At 41.3% G+C, this 15855-nt stretch overlaps 1 protein-coding gene across 5 annotated transcripts in view; it reads left to right on the top strand.

The window, feature by feature from the left end:
- Positions 1-2268: 2268 nt before the first annotated feature.
- Positions 2269-15855, top strand: part of neo1a (neogenin 1a) — a 177416-nt gene continuing 163829 nt past the window's right edge. For all 5 annotated transcript variants that reach the window (XR_004630790.1, XR_004630789.1, XR_004630788.1 and 2 more), the window contains exon 1: positions 2269-2878. Coding sequence is in view for 1 of the 5 variants with exons in the window: in XM_034680412.1 (XP_034536303.1) it covers positions 2785-2878 (94 nt within the window). In the remaining 4 variants the exon portion in view is untranslated. The remainder of the gene's footprint in view (positions 2879-15855) is intronic.

The raw sequence follows: 15855 nt of genomic DNA, 5'->3' as shown, positions 1-15855 counted from the left end.
CCCGTGATGATACACAACCTGGTCCCGTGATGATACACAACCTGCACAACCTGACCATATCAGCAAATCTAGCATTCAAATCTCATAAATTAAGGATTAGGCTATAACAGAGCATTTGTTTGTCATTTTGTGCAAATAAATGAAAGAAAGTAACCTTTGAAAGAGGCATGTTTTGTGTTGCCAAATTCTCAGCTTTTTATTTGATAGATTTAAAGCATTGAGGGGGACCCAAAAGTTACTTACTTACATCCAGAAAACTTAATATTTTAGTAAAAACTGTATTCATGGTGCACACAAACTCAGTTACTCAGAATTGACCATTTGGCCCCCTACTGCTCACCAGGAGGAATTGCAATATTTAGAGATGTCAGGTTGAACCACTCGTGTTCTCCTTGGCATTCCTGCTGAACTGTGTAATGCTACATGTCCGGTTTTTCTGGAGATGTGTTCAAGGCCAATACAAATAGAGTTTAAATGACCTGGGTGAATGAAATTTCTCAAACATCTTTGTCCTTGGCAGCCGCTAGAGAGTTCAAATACAAATAAAAACCACACCATTTAGTTTGCCCTGGGGAGATAACTTCATTTTTGAACATTTGATAAATAATATGGCAAAAGTTTAAACAAAAAAAATGTTGGCCCAAGAGGAGAGCCTTGAGGCACACCAGGCAATCAGTGAAGCAGCAAGAAAGTATCATTATTATTAAGTGGAAATGTTATGTTTGACAGTTGAAAGTAGAAGAGGTCCAGGGCAGCCACTGAGGTACCAAACAAAAAGAGGCTCTGTCATCCCCTTTGGAGGAAAATGTTATGATTACAATGTTATAGATTACTCAAACCAGAGGGGGGAGCTGTTCCGTGTGCCTGAGTGAGTAAAAAACACCTCCAATGGGTGATCCTACTGAGTTTGGATATCACTTGTGTTCAAACAAAACACCCTTCCTCTTTTCCCATTCATCTATTAAAGCCTGGTCACAACCTAAAGGATAATGCAGCACTCTGTTTCTTTTCTTTCATAGCAGTGCTCCTGAAAATAAGGAGTCACTTTTCCCTGACAGATACACAGCCTCCTCCAAAGGGAGAGTAATGCTTTTAAATGTGTATCTTGGTTTAATACTCTTTAAAAGCCCTATTCTCAAATGGCAAGGATATTTACTTTATTTGCGCCTTAATCGCCTGTCCTATAACAATACACAACACCCACTCCTGGGATATTTTAAGCAACTTGATCTGAAACTGAAAGTACTTAATCCCATCCTCTGATTTAGAATCTTCATATAATATAATCTTTTGGTATGTTGGCCTCTGTATTTGATAGTGTTCTTATTATCAGTCAGGTTTTTCTTCACTGAAATTTTTTTTAACTCATTATTTATATCCACTTATAATCTAGGTAATGGGACAGCTACAATAACCATGGGTGCATCTCTACAGCTTGTTCTATTTCATGATAGCTGGTTAATCTCAGGATTAGCCTATAAAGGGTAAAAATATCAACTCTGGTTCACTAGATTAACTGCTGAAGGACAACCAGAGATAGAGGACGCTTGTGGAATGAATCAAAATCATGTTTAACTGAGTTTTGGCCAAATCCCTTTCCATGGTCCTTGGGGACCATCACAATTCAAGTGCAGTGAAGAGTAGACCAAGTCACTTCAGTTGATCTACATTTTCATTTCCTGAACATGATCTGACATCATGTTTTATGGCCAAGATTTACAACGTATAATAGACGGTAGTAAACGGTGTTAAATATTGTTCTTTGTTTGTTTAGATATAATTTCAGCTTAATTGAAAGAACATGAGTTGCAATACATTTTACTCTATTTTATTTATAATCATGCCTTTTATTGTTCTCATATTTGTCATTGTGTTTTCTGAATTGCCTTAGTGATTTGCACTTCAGGTCAATGGTAAAAATTGACTCATTATCTTGAGAAAACTGAGAAAATAAAAGTTATTTAACAAAGTCCTTTTAGGGCTTCCGTACTAATCAGTTCTTTTTAAATGAAACGTCAAATGTGTTGCGTAAATGAACATTTAGTTAGAGAAATCTCCTGAAATGATTAAGACCTACGTGTGTTTGAGGTATTAAGATAATAATACCGTAAAATTAAGTCGTGAGTAATGTTTTTTCTTTTTTGCATACAGGTAGACCTGCAGTGTTGAGATGAGGTGCTGTTTCGAGACTGAAATCTACACCATATTTTAGTTTTAGCCTGAGCACAAAGCCAGCCAGGATCCAAACTTCCGTGTGACTCCACACCCTGTTTTCCGGGGAGCCGGTGGAGATCCAGCCCTTCAACACGCTGCTCTCTTACGTCCCGTCCGTGAGCAGTGAGCTGGCCGCGGCGGAGATTTCTCCTTTGCTCGGATCTTATCTTTCCTCAAACGGAGCTCTTTTTGTGTCCTCTTACGCGCTTGACACAGTCCGGAGTAGTAAAGTAGGCGTGTTGGTGCTCAGTCGCCCGCAAATCTCCTCGCCTTTGCGCTGCGCCTCCGTGGCAATGGATTGATTTCAGTGTTTTTTTTTCTCCGACCTCTGCCTCGACCAAGTTGAGAAAACAGTCTCTCTAACCTGCGGCTCTCCCTTTCGAGCTACATGTTTCATCCGGCTAGTTTTAAAAGTACCTGGCTCCGGATGTTTCTGCACATTTTAGGACTTTGAACTTTTTTTTCTCCCCCTTGTGCATTCACAGGAGGTGGCTGGGGATTGTACGGATTTCTTTTTTAAAAGCTTCTCCAGGGTTCCTGAAGCCTGCAAAGATTTATTTGTGAAAAGTGATGGCCGAGCGGGGAGCTCTGTCGCTCCTCTCTCTCCTCTGCCTTACCTTTCTCTTCTACACGGAGACCACCGCCGCAAAGCATGTCGACAAAGGTAAATTCCTCTAATACAAAGCCAATTGTTGTGCCGTATGTGTGCGTCTTTACGCCTCGATTGAGGAAACTTACCTGCATCGAGTCGGTGGGGGGAGAAGGGAGACACTCGGAATGCAAGCTGTTGGCTTTAAAAATCAGTCATGGGGCTAGGAGGCTAATTCTGCTGTGTCTACATCAGCTACTGTTACACCATTTAACCAACTTTAAAAGTAGGCTACTTTTTTGTATAACAGGCACACTATTTACTCAAAGGCCAGCCCTGTTTAAAGCAACATGCTGTTCACACTGTGTTCTTTTGTCTGCTTAAAGGGTGTTCAGCTCTCTGTTTGTCTTCCAAATAATTCATAGACATTAGAGAGAGAGAGAGAGTTGTGTTACAAACGTGTGCATGTGGATTTGAAAGGCCGAAATGCCACATTTGTTTCTTGAATTCATAGCACGCATCTATCATGGGAATGGAAAGCATGGCGGTAACTTGAATCTAAAAAACACACACTATGCAAAGACTCATTAGTGCTCACTGTCAGGTAATAAGCCAGCATCATCAGTCCAGCAGACATCTCATTACCTGGGCGTCAATACATGTTTAGCTGATGGATAAACAGAACCAAATTCATGTGCTTCTGTTAATTGTTTTGAGGTGAGGGCACTGCAGTGTGCTGCTCAGTTTCTGTCTGATTCCAACTGTTGGTGAGAAGATTCACAGATATGAGAGGTGATTCCTGAAATAAGTGGTATTGATTTGAGTCTCTGTGTTTGACTGTTATTTGCACTCAAAGCTGTGCCTGCATAAATTGGAGACCCATGAGAAGAAAGTCTTTGCAGCCCTTATCACATACCTCACCGTGACGGAGTCATAACTTTATCATTTAAACTGTTAGATAAAATCAAATATAGCAGCATGTGGTCTGGAAAAATTATGAATATAATTCAGGGTTGTGCAACATGGCCCAGATTTTTCCCCCTCATCATTCATGTGATATGCAAACTAAGCTGTGTCTATGAGTGTGTGTGTTTGTGTTTGTGGGTGTATTAAAAAACTTGAAAGCTTCTAGTTTATTTTGCTACTTACAAAGAAAGATAAATGTGCAAAGCAGACAGCAGGCCTTGGAGTGACAGGCCTGTGCTAGCTGTTTGCGTGTGGAGCTTGATGAAAGACCCTCTCCTGCATGAAAAGCGCTCTGCAGTGGTGGAAGGGGAGATAGAGAGAGAGAGAGAGAGAGAGAGAGAAAGAGAAAAAAAAAGCCCCTCCTTGGCTTTGCTGGAGATCGGTACAAAAGAGAGAGATGGGGGTAGGGTGAAACAGGCCGACTGTCTGGAAAGTAATAAAACCAGGAGATTAAGGGGACCAGGGAGTTCCTTTGGGAGCTTTGATTGATTCCAGAGAATTGGACTGGGACCCACACGCAGAGAGAGTTTCAAATTACTAATTGTGGGGTCCCCTTCTCTGAAAATATCTGTTTATTCAAAACACATTTCTTTGAGGTCATGGCTGTGGCCAGAACTTATCAAAGTTGGTAGAGTTGAAGCCCGCACTTCAAGAGTTTCTCTGTCTCATTCAGTTTGGAGACAGATTTGATAGATAGCCTCACTTTTTAAGTTTTACTTTGATATAACCTTTCAAAGTAATGCCATTCTTCACCACTTCCTCTCCTTTAGCTCTAAAAAGTTGTTAAAAAAATGCCTCAAAAGTTTGTCTTTTGTTAACAAGTTCCTGTTAGAGGAGTGTAAAATCCATTTAGGCTTTATCTTATCTCAGTAATCCTGCCAGAGGGGGAATTGTGTGCTGATTGTCTCCCAGCAGACAATGCAAATAACTTGAGGAAATGTGTAAACATTTGGCAACCACTCTCTGCTCTTACAGACCACTCACCGAGTTTTTATCCCCACAGACCACCTCACATACAACATTGCCCAGACTTCATAAACAAACTGTTGTTTTCTTTGGCCCATTTAAGGTCTTCTCTGAGGACTCTACTGCTAAGAACACACTTACCACCTTTGTGTTGTTGTGTTTGGAAATGCCTGGTGGTCTTACATTCCAGTTTGTGGGGGAAAGCAGAGATCTCATTCATCCAGGATTTCAAGCATAGCTCAGCGATGATTTGAATGCAACATGTTGTAAAAATGTGTGTTCAAGCCATTTACAACTTTTTTAAGGTCAGAATAAATGAATCCTTTCCACGTGTCTACACCATGTTGTGTTGAGTTAAAAGGGGCCCTCATGCAGAGTCACCTGCTGACTCTGTCGTATACATTATTCTGTTTACTGATCATTTATTTATGGGCTCCGATCACTCATGAAGTCCTAATAACCTCCATCCACAAGAGACGGATAATTGCACAGTTGGCCAAGTGTTTGATTCATCTGCCACACTAATGAAACCTCCCCTGTTAGGAAATGCCTCTGATCCGCTGTGACGATGGTGTGGAGGCTCACTTTGTTGCTGCTCAGTGTAAGAGGCGGCATAGCAAGATCAGTGTTAGAAAATAGCAACTTGTTTGCACCCTTTTCCTGTTTGCTTTTTCCGCTGCTAAATCAGGCTGTCCCAGGTTATTGGGGGTTGAAATGACTGCAATTATTGAAATGATTTGCTCCCACAGACACAGCAGTTTGTCACAAGTAATTGGCAGGGCTAAAGACGGATCAATACCCTCTGAATAGATGGCGTGACATCTGCTGGTGCATCTTTTAGGAGGTTTAGGCTCAGTGTAATCACTTGCTTTCAGCTTTTAGGTTTCAGTTGACTATTATTGTAACCGGTGGGAGTATTGGCTTCATTTTCATCTGGAAAAGTGCTTCATTTTATTTGTTTGCACATATGCTGCTTAATTATGTAGCTTAAACAGGGCCTTATGGTGTTGGCTGAACTGTGTTTTGTAGGTGAATGGAAGTGAAAATACAGCAAGGTTTTGCAGCACTGAAACAATGCACATGTTGAAAATGATCATATGCCAATATCAAGCATCCGCAGTTAGTCAGATTCATTTGAATCCACTAATTTTCCTTATATTTATTGATAACTTCTCAACATACTGATAAAGCCATTACTCTTCTGGCATAAATAGCCCCTTGTGTATTTGAGGCGTAGACTGGGCTGTCTGGCTGGTTGCTAGTGGTAGTGTAGTCTGTGCTGTTTTTGGTGTAGACAAGCCAGGGGTCATGGTCTGAAACCCAGAGAGGATCAGGGACAAGTCCATGGCTTCTGCTGACCCCCTCCTAAGATGAAATTGCCTCTATCAGAGCTGCTTCTGGTGCTGTGCTGAGGAGAAACAGGACTTAAGTATACTTTTCTGGTCTCTCCTCTGCAGCCTGTAAAGCAGCCTCTCTGGCTCATCTGATTCTGGTTGCTCTCAGTCAGAGGACCAAGATTTATTTTCGCAGTCTGTTTGAAGTTTCCTGTAGGTTTAGTTATGTGTTCTTTGTTTCTCTCTTGGAATTATACATCTTGACTGGTGGACTGTTAATTGGTGGACTGTTTCTGTTTTAATGTCCTGTATAAGAACATTTCCATAATACAGACACAACAATAGTATAACACAGATTAGAAAGTCGTGAACTTTTGCTCAATGTGAACAATCTCATCACTTTGCCCACTTGAGGAGGCAGAGGCTCAGTGTTCGAGTGCTACCCAGCAGTCTGCGATGCATATGAATGGGATTAGTTCATACTGACGGTCTTCAAGTATGGCGTCTGCCATCAGTGAAAGAATATTTTGTGAATACGACATGTAGTGTAAAAGCAAAAATGCTGTTTCGTTGATATCCTTTAACCTAACAGCAGAACTATAAAAAAAAAACACCACAAAGAAGTCAGCTAAAACATTTGCATACAGACAGCCTAGATCCAAACTCTTCAGTAAGGATTTAAAGTTAAGTTTTGCATTTTAAAATCAGTCTGCAGATTGTTCCGGGCAAAAGGAGCAGAACACCTAAAAGCTTTCTTTCCCAATGTCATGTACTTTAGGGACGACACACCGCATAATGTCCAACGAATTAAGGTTGTGAATTCCATCCTTCGAGATTAAAGGGGTGTGGGTGGATCTGGAATTTTTCCCAGAATGGCTTTATACATGCAGATATACCAGTGCCGGAGTCGGGGCATACACTAAGCAGTCCAGTTAAATTTGGAATATGAAATACAATGGTGCGTAAGAAAACCGCAGTTTGTAATAAATCTCAGTGCACCATGACACACACTGTTCAGGCTGCAGAGACTTTGAGCTGAGGCGTTCATGAACAAGTACATTTTCCATTTCATAGCTTGCTTTGAATATTCAAGACTTTTACCTGCAAAGTCTCACCCTAATTCTTGTGGCAGTGTTAGAAGAGAACACCCAGATATACCCAGGTTGAAAATTGTGGCTTGTGCATGCTTGTGGAGTTTTGTGCATTTGTAAAAGAGGCTTTAGTGATTTGCTCTTGCAGAGGCACCATTCGTGAGATTTGGTGAATGTGACTACACCTGTGTCATTTTTTTGCCACCACATGTTCTCCAGTCCTTTCAGAAGAGAAAAGCCTTTCCTCTAAGTGAGCCGAAGCACTGAAACACAAGTTATATTCATGAATAAGTAGCGGCTGTATGTGCTGGTGGAAATATAACTTCTCATTTGTGCAGCAGACTATATTTATGTTCTCCAAAAGAAATGACAGCCATCATAACAATCTGATGGACTGAGCTGGGAAGATGAGTGTAATTGCTCAATCAGGTTTGAACATGAATCCAAGCATCACGTCAGAGTATCATAATAAAAAAGAAGATTCAAGTTTTTAAAATTCTTCTCAGGAAATGTGTAAGCAAACTCCTCTTCCTTTTCTTACACTGGTAATTATAGGATTTGGAGTAACTTGAAGCCATCTATTTTCACGATAAAACGTTCAGCTTTTATAGCAGCAGTCCCCCTCCATAAGTTTCATCAGAGCATTTTGTGCTCTTGGAGAATAAAGGCTTTTCTCTTCCGTTAATCAGTTATCCTGGGGAAACCCTGCTCCCTGGACAAAGGAAAAACCTCTCCTTTAATGTTGTGCAAAAGGGGAATAGATTTAGTTGTTGTCCTGAACCATCAGTTTCTCTGTACTTTGAAAGCCAGCCTTTTCTGTGTTATGGTTGTTCAGTTCACAAAAAAGCTGCTCACATCAAGTGAACTGTTCTTTAAAGCTGAACTCCTCTCAGCTTCAGAGGTGCTCCTGCTGTGACTAAAACAATGTCAGACGCAGCACCTTTCCAATCTGGCTGCTGTGTGTCTTCTTTGTGTCTGCTGCTGCCCCTTTCATGTCCGAACAAAAAAAAAGAGCTTAGAAAAACTTGCTGTGAGTTTGAAAGACGTTGAATAGTGTCAAGAGGCCATAAAGCTGTCCGTGCTTTCCTGTTTGATGACTCCTTTGAGGCTTTAGAACAACCTGAGAGGCATTAAACCAACAATATTTTACCTTTTGCCCGACACTTGGCTGCAAACACGACCCCTGCTTTCTGTTTTTCCTGTGGCTTTACTTCTAAGAAGAGAAAAAATGCAAAATGTCTAATTCACAATGGTACCGTCTTGCTCTCCAGGCTCCCCTGTTCTGCTGTGATTGAAGAATTCTCAGACTTAATGACCTCTGGGACTGCAAAGTCTTTTCAGTTTCCATGGAGCTAACGGACTTAGCAGCAGTGTGAAGAAAGCAAACAAAGAAGAGACTGACACTATAGCTACATGTCCATCAGAGTCTAGTTTGTCATCTCTCTCGTTATGCAGCTACAAACACTTCAGCTGTGCGGTGGTGTCTGTGTTGTGGAGAAATCAACAGGTCTGGCTCTGCTCCCAAAGCCTGAAACAGTTTTGCAGTCACACACACAAACACAGAGTTGTGGTGGAGAGGGATTAGTTTATGTCCACAGTTTGAGCTGTTACTGAACCAAAACTTCTAACTTAATGTGATAAATAGAAAGCGTATTACTGTGGCTGTTATTCTGTCTCACTTGTAGTCAATTGAGTGAAACTACAAACACCATCAAAATGTCCAATATCACCAATTTTAAAGGGACGGACATAATAAAAATATCTTAATAATCTGTGTTGTGTGAATGTGAAACCAATACAAGTATAACTCATTCTGACATGCAGATAGGTGCATCACTGTCATGTGAAGCTTCTACCAAATTTAACACTGTCAGTCATGTAAGCTAAAGTTGTCAGTAGGTTATAGTCCTGCAGAACGGCTCTGTAATATTTATGTTCTGCTACACTGCTTTCACAGTTGGTCATGTTTTACAGGACATCGTGGCATCGCTCTGTCTCAAACGACTGAAGCCCAGCTCACATGTTTTAGTAAATGTCTTTGTAACTGTAGCATGGCAGAAGCAAATGACAGTGTGTGTATTGAAGTTAGGTTTTATGGTGTTCTGCATGCAAAAAATTTTTTTTCTCTGGCCTGGCACTCGAGCAGAACCTTGAAGGAATGGACTTGGTGGCTCCCAAAGGAATCTTAATAGGAGCTCAGCAGGACTGTGAGGACTTTTTTCCCTAAAAATTATTCCTCAGACTTTTGCTATTTTGGTTGTGCCGAGCTCCTGTCGTGGTGTCTCCTGTCAGTGGTGGCAGCTGCACTGGATTATGACACATGCAAGCTGTGCTTGTCAGATGAGCCTGGACTAATGAGAGCAAGGCTCTGTTATATAGGCAACTGATTTTACAGCCCGGGGGGCATGTTTTAGAAATTATCCAGTAAAATCTGCTCTTTCAATTCTCTTTTGTAAATCCTCTAAATGTTCCTTTGTACGTGTCTAAATCTAGTTTGAGCTGGCATTTCTAGTAAGCAGTTAAAGGATAAAGCTGACTTGATTTTATATCTTTATTATCAGAAACAGTTCCACAGAACAGCTTAAACCAATGATGAAGTTCAGAATATTTCCTCTTGTCTATCTGACTGAAATGTGTGATATGAGATCTTGAGATTCAAAGGATATGCAGCATTTTGCTGATATGTCCTGGATGGAAACAAACACAGTGACAGATGGCATCGTGTCGCGCTGCATGGTGTGTCGGTGTTTTGATATGGAAAATGGAGATAAAGTTGTACCAAGGCTGTGTCTGGTTTAACCGGCATATAACCTCTCAACTGTAGCACTGTGTAAGAACAGGCACGTGGACGTTAACCTTCAAGGAGAACCAAAGGCTGATGGTGCTAGCTCTGCTAACTTTAGCCACATCAGACATAGTTTCCCTGCAGACTCTCGGATCCTGTGTTTGGCCATGTAAAATGAAATGTGCTCATTTCAGGAAATCAAAACTTCTCTAGTCTTGACAAAAGAGATTTCCTGAACCTTAAGGATGTGTAACCTGTCATTTTGACAGAATTGTTAAGAAAATGAAGCCAAAAGCAGAAAAGCTATTGAAGAAGTTAAGTGTTAGAACTTGAACAAGAAGGCAGAGCACTTAAGAAGACAGCAGATCAGGCTTTTCTCCATGAGTGTAACAAACACACACTCAAATGTTCAATTTGGCAACTCCTCACCCAGTTAGTTGCTCCTCTAAAGAACCTTTATATATAATTAGCTTAAATGAGTTGAAATGCAATTGTGAACTGTTGGGTTTCACCCCTGGCAGCACCTCTTGTTATAAATTAAGACAGACTGATGTTCTGAGACAGATTAATAACCTTCATTTGGTTGTATTGTACTTGCTGGCTCTCCAACATCCTGCAGCACTCAGACATGATTTTATTCTCCACCGTCTTTTTGGAGGACATCCAGGGTGCCATGAATTAACCTGAAAGTCTCCTCAGTGGTGTAGATCAATGTGTAGTGCAGCTGTTAAGAATGTGCTTCAAATAAAATGTAGGCAAACAGGAATCAGTGCAGCATTTTCAATATAATGATTTTTGTTTATCACAATTGTGTAGTATGGATGGTTCAATTTCAATGTTATTCCCAACCCAGAACTGTTTTATGGATGCTGTGGAGAAGGTCAGATGTGGTGGAGTCGTTTTTGTTGTTGATAACCTAAATCGTCCCTGAACCTGTCAAAGAACCGTACTGGTTAACCAGCACACGTATGTGGGACAAATCATAGAGCCACACTCGTAAAGTATCAATCGCCCGTGTACACAAAAAGCCTCTGAGCCTCCGTCCAGTCAAAGGAACTTTTCATGTGCTGAAAGGGTGTGGGGGCAGTCAGTCACAGAGAGAGGATTGTGAGTCCCGCTCAATCGAGCTGGCTGCCATCATCTTGAGCCTTGCCTGTGTCTCTTGGCAGCTTAAGACCTGGTGGGATGTGTGTTCGTTCGGTCGGGTGTTTGCATAGGCGTGTGCCACCCATCTGGGATTGAACAGCTGTTTTATCAACAAGGTTCAGAGAGTTTCCTGACATGAACTCACTCATCAGCGAGTGTTTACCTACTTCCACAGAGAGAACAGAGAGGAATTAGGCCGGTTTGATACAGCCTTGAGTTTCTTCTTCAGAGCATCCAGTGACCTTGGTGCAATTATTTCAGTATTTTGTGGTCAGAACACATTTAGAGAAGAACAAAGCAGGGGATGAATGTGTCGTTGGTCACATTGCTTATACTGCTATAGGAATTTTTTTTATTGTGAAGTCTTTATTTAGTTTTAGACTAAATTACAGCTTTGAGCACAGCTGTGAATTGCAAAGTGATTAGTAGTTGTGTGGTTTCGGTTTGTCTGAGAGCTTTGATTTCTAAAAATGTGCTAGAGTTTTATAAGTTTCACATAAATTCAAACCTGATGTTTCCCACCAAAAAATATTGACATGTATTGGGAAGTCCGTTTGAGATTTTTTAACAACTCTTTACTTCTTAAGAAGCCATGCACCTCAAACCAATTGAACACCAGAGCTGAAGCCAGGATGTCTAATAATGGTGGTGTGTCAGTAGATTATGAGCTGCTGCAACTTCGTGGAGAGGCACAAAGGCAATTCAGTTTGAAGCTGCTGTATTTCCCCTTAGTTTTCTTAGTCTTTTTCACCAGCCAGGAGCTGATTTGCTCGGGTTGTGGAGTGGAAATCCATAGAAAGCACTTTAGTTTTAAAGCACAGTAGGTGTAGTGTGTTTGGGCTTCAGTGAAAACAGAAGGAGTTGTCATTTTTTGTCTTCCACAGTACTTTTCCATGGCACTGTCTCAGCTTGCAATGCACTGCAGAGCTCTGGATTGTTGAGTCTCAGACTTTACCTTTAAACAATTTAGGGTTTAGAGTTAAGTCCAGCGCTGGCTCGGTTTTTGTCATGTATATATCAACTTGTGTCTCCTCTCTTCTTGGAGCCCTTCCAGTCAACCTCCCAGGTTTTATTTTGATTTCACCTGCTGCTATGGTGACCCCTGGAAAAATTTCTCCGGGTATTAACTGATGTTTCTGCTGCTAAATCCGAGCTGAAACAAGCCTTTGAAAAGTTCAGCATTTGATAGAGGCTTCTTTGTGCCGCTGGGAGCTCCTTTCTGGCATGGGGCTCCACTAACTGCACTGCACTGACTTCTCACCATGTTATTGGAGCCAGTTCCTCCTCAACTGTGAGCTCATATGAAGTTGAAGGAGGTCAGGAGAGGCAGCTGAAATGTTAAAATTACTGCTTAAAGGCTTTTTAATGCAATGCCCATGATGTAATGGAATTGGACGTATCTTTTGACTCTGCTTTCTTGGACCGTCACAGTTGAATAAATGCGTCCCTCAGCTGCTCTTACTTGAAGTATGATGGCTTTTCTGCTGTAAAGAAAAATTACATAGCTTTAATACACAAAACAACTTAGCGCTTGGCGATCGAAAATGCTAATTGTGTCTTTAAATGTGATTTATAGAACCACTGTGGTGAATAAATTCACTGTCATGCCTTAAGTGAAGTATTGGGGTTTATTTTTATTACAGTGTTGTAACCAGAAGCTTCTGCATACGTCTCTGTTGCAAGATCTGCATACAAATTCTTCAACGACAGACCCAGATGTCTTGAAATGGGCTATTTTTCTTGCTTGAATTCACACCTCCTATGTGGCCATGAACCTGGACAACTGTGACTATGGTAATAAAATGAGACACTACAACCTTTCTTCAGTTATGTGTGTCCTTTTCTCTATGTAGATTCCACTCCTTGACCTTTTGGTAGATTATTATCTCTCCAAGTGTCTATTTTTATGGAGTCTGATAAAAGACAAGGTTTTGCAGAGGAATGAAGCTTAAGATTGTGAAAAGCAAGTTAGATCCCTGACAGGCTTTCACAATAAAGAGGAAGTTTAATCATTTTTACAAAACAAAATTACGACTCAGAGCACTTCTATTTGTGACATTCTTGCAATGGCAACATAAACTTAGGCATTGAAATGGACACCAAGTGTTCACAGACTATATAGCCAAATATTTGGAGCTCCCCTCACTGACTGGCTGCAATATAGGCGATAAACCCCGCCTCCTATGTGTGAGCCGATTGAACATGGGTCAAACTAGAAATTTTAAATACATCAAATCATTTTTTCAAAAAAAATTTTTCACATCATAGATAGTTCCTATCATGCTGATTTATGTTAGCGTTCATTTCTCTGAGAAGTTTGACCCAGTGTCCATTGAATATACTGTCAATGGTTAAGAAAATTTTGTTCACTCGTTTTGGCACCATGCCAGTATTACAACCCCAAATCCACACCTGTCAGTAAACTCAGCATTGTGTACTTGGGAAATTCTGTCACAGAGAGCAACAAAAGGTTAACATCCTTTCAACTTTACTCTGCAATGTCAGATTTCCTGACCAGCTGTAGCTGAATATGACCATCCTGCCTATGTTACCAAATTTCCTATCTACCCTCTGTCTATACACAAGTAGGTGAACAGGGTAAGCAACCTTAGCAACCATGTATTATTTCATACATAACATTAATTAAAAATGAGGAACTGCAGTGTTGTGCAAACCGCTCAAGGACAAGAGAAAACACTGCAGTCAGGACAACAAGACATTTCAATCCATGTGATGGCTGAAAGCTTTAACATAGGATCCCTTCATTGTCTTGTTGGTCAAAGGCCTGTTTAACTGCCGCTGGGTCAACTCTCCTTTCATGTGAAAGGTGAAATCTGACTCCAGTTTCTTTCCCGCTGCTGCTGCTGCTGTATGGAGCGAACACTTGAGGTTGATACAGGAGCATTGTTGTGAGAAGCTTAAAAAAAGTCAAGTAACACAATCTGTATATTGCCCTCAAAACTTGAAACACTAGCAACACTGTAAACCCAACAAGCCTACCCCACATACAGAACAGCTTGGGTTCGGTCTCTACTGGATGGAGCCAAACAGAACCTGAGAGCAGCATCTGGGACAACAGTCTCCTGAGCTGTGTCTAAATACAGACATGACCTTCCCCTGTCTGATATGTTGGAGGAAGAGGAGGATGAGCTTGGTGAGGAGGATAGGCAGGTGGAGGCAGGTTTAGGAGTTCCCAGAGGTGAGGATTTTTAAATCCAGCATGTTGTATATAAAACAAGCAGTGATGGAAAGCAGCTGCAAGAATCCTCTCTTATTCCTTAACCGTTGTCCCTTGAACCTTGACTCCGCTCGCTCCCCCTCCTCCGTCTCCGCCTCTGACAGGTCACTCAGCCGACACAGCACCAGCATGGCTGCTGGATGGATGGCTGCCAGCAGGGAGCACCTGCGGAGGAAGAGCAGGAGAGCAGCATTCCATCACAGGACCTCGAGACACAGATGTCATATGAGACACCAGGGACGTGTTGGAGTGGGGGATGGGCGGACAGGGCTGGTGGCAGAGGTTTTGGCATAGTGGGGCAGTAATGGGGTGGGATAGCAGGCCAGCTGCTGCCAACACATTCTTAATGAGGTGTCCCGTCAAGAACACAGGGAGATGAGCAATAATGACTACAGCTAAACATGTATCTTCATTCCTTCCCTCCTTTCCAATTACATTACCATGAGGTGCATGGTCACAATTAAGTTTTTTTTTTTTTTTTTACTTATAAGCCATGTTTGAATGCAGTTTGCTACACATTACCTGCAATATGGTTACAGCTAGCACCACAATTACTTTCATTCTCTGAAGCAGTGAAAGTATTTTTAAATTAGCCATTTATGCTTGATATTCAAAACTGCTGAGAAAAACTACATTTTGACTGATTGTAGGTATAGTTCTCTAACCGTTCCAGCACTTGTCAGTGAGCAATTCAGCCAAACACAGAATGTAAAACATAACAGAGTTGACAAATGGTGCAGTGTGGATGTGTATGAGATGCATAATAGCCTCAATCAGCCCATACAGATGCATAGTATCAGAGTCTTTGGTTCTTTTAAAAGCTACTGATTTAGTTTTGGGAATGCCTCCAGTACAACCTAAAGTAGTGCTTAAGCAAAGAGAAAAACAGCATCAAATATCTCTATATATCTCCTATATGTACTCTGATAAATGAATATATAAAATCACTGCATGAGCAGCATTGACATACAAAGAAATGACCATATTTTTAAAGGAGGAACCCGGCTTCAGCTGTTAATACACTGGAGCTACGAGAACCCTTCATGTATAACCACTATTCAAAGTGTGAGTGTGTATGTGTCTCATGAAGAACGGCTAGTTGTTTACAGCCTTTTCTCCTCAACCAACAATAGAGGTGCTTGAATTTCTGGTCAGAGGGGGAAAAAGGCAAAATGCCATTTCTGCTTTCATACTTCATTTACCTGAAGTGGTCTGAATTAGTCCTGAGTGCGTAAGCATGTCATTCAAGCTTTCAGGACACCTGCTGCACGAATTCACTCAAAGAGCACACACAAACACACACACTCGCAAACACACACTCACAAACACACACAAACACTCATAGAGCAAGATCCTGAAATATGTCCTGCAGTCTGTTTGTGCCATATGCCGAGGAATATTGTGAAGTGTAGCAAGTCTAAATGAAAAATTCAACCAACATTATCTAATTAAGCAGGTGTGAAAGCAGCTTAATTTAGGTCGCTTTTGGCATTTCTCACCGCTCCATGTACAGCGTGAAGCAACAG

Source organism: Notolabrus celidotus, chromosome 3 (genome assembly GCF_009762535.1).
Source record: "Notolabrus celidotus isolate fNotCel1 chromosome 3, fNotCel1.pri, whole genome shotgun sequence".
Taxonomy (NCBI): Eukaryota; Metazoa; Chordata; class Actinopteri; order Labriformes; family Labridae; genus Notolabrus; species Notolabrus celidotus.
The sequence above is the reverse complement of the archived record's forward strand: the minus strand, read 5'-3'. Positions and strand labels throughout refer to the sequence as shown.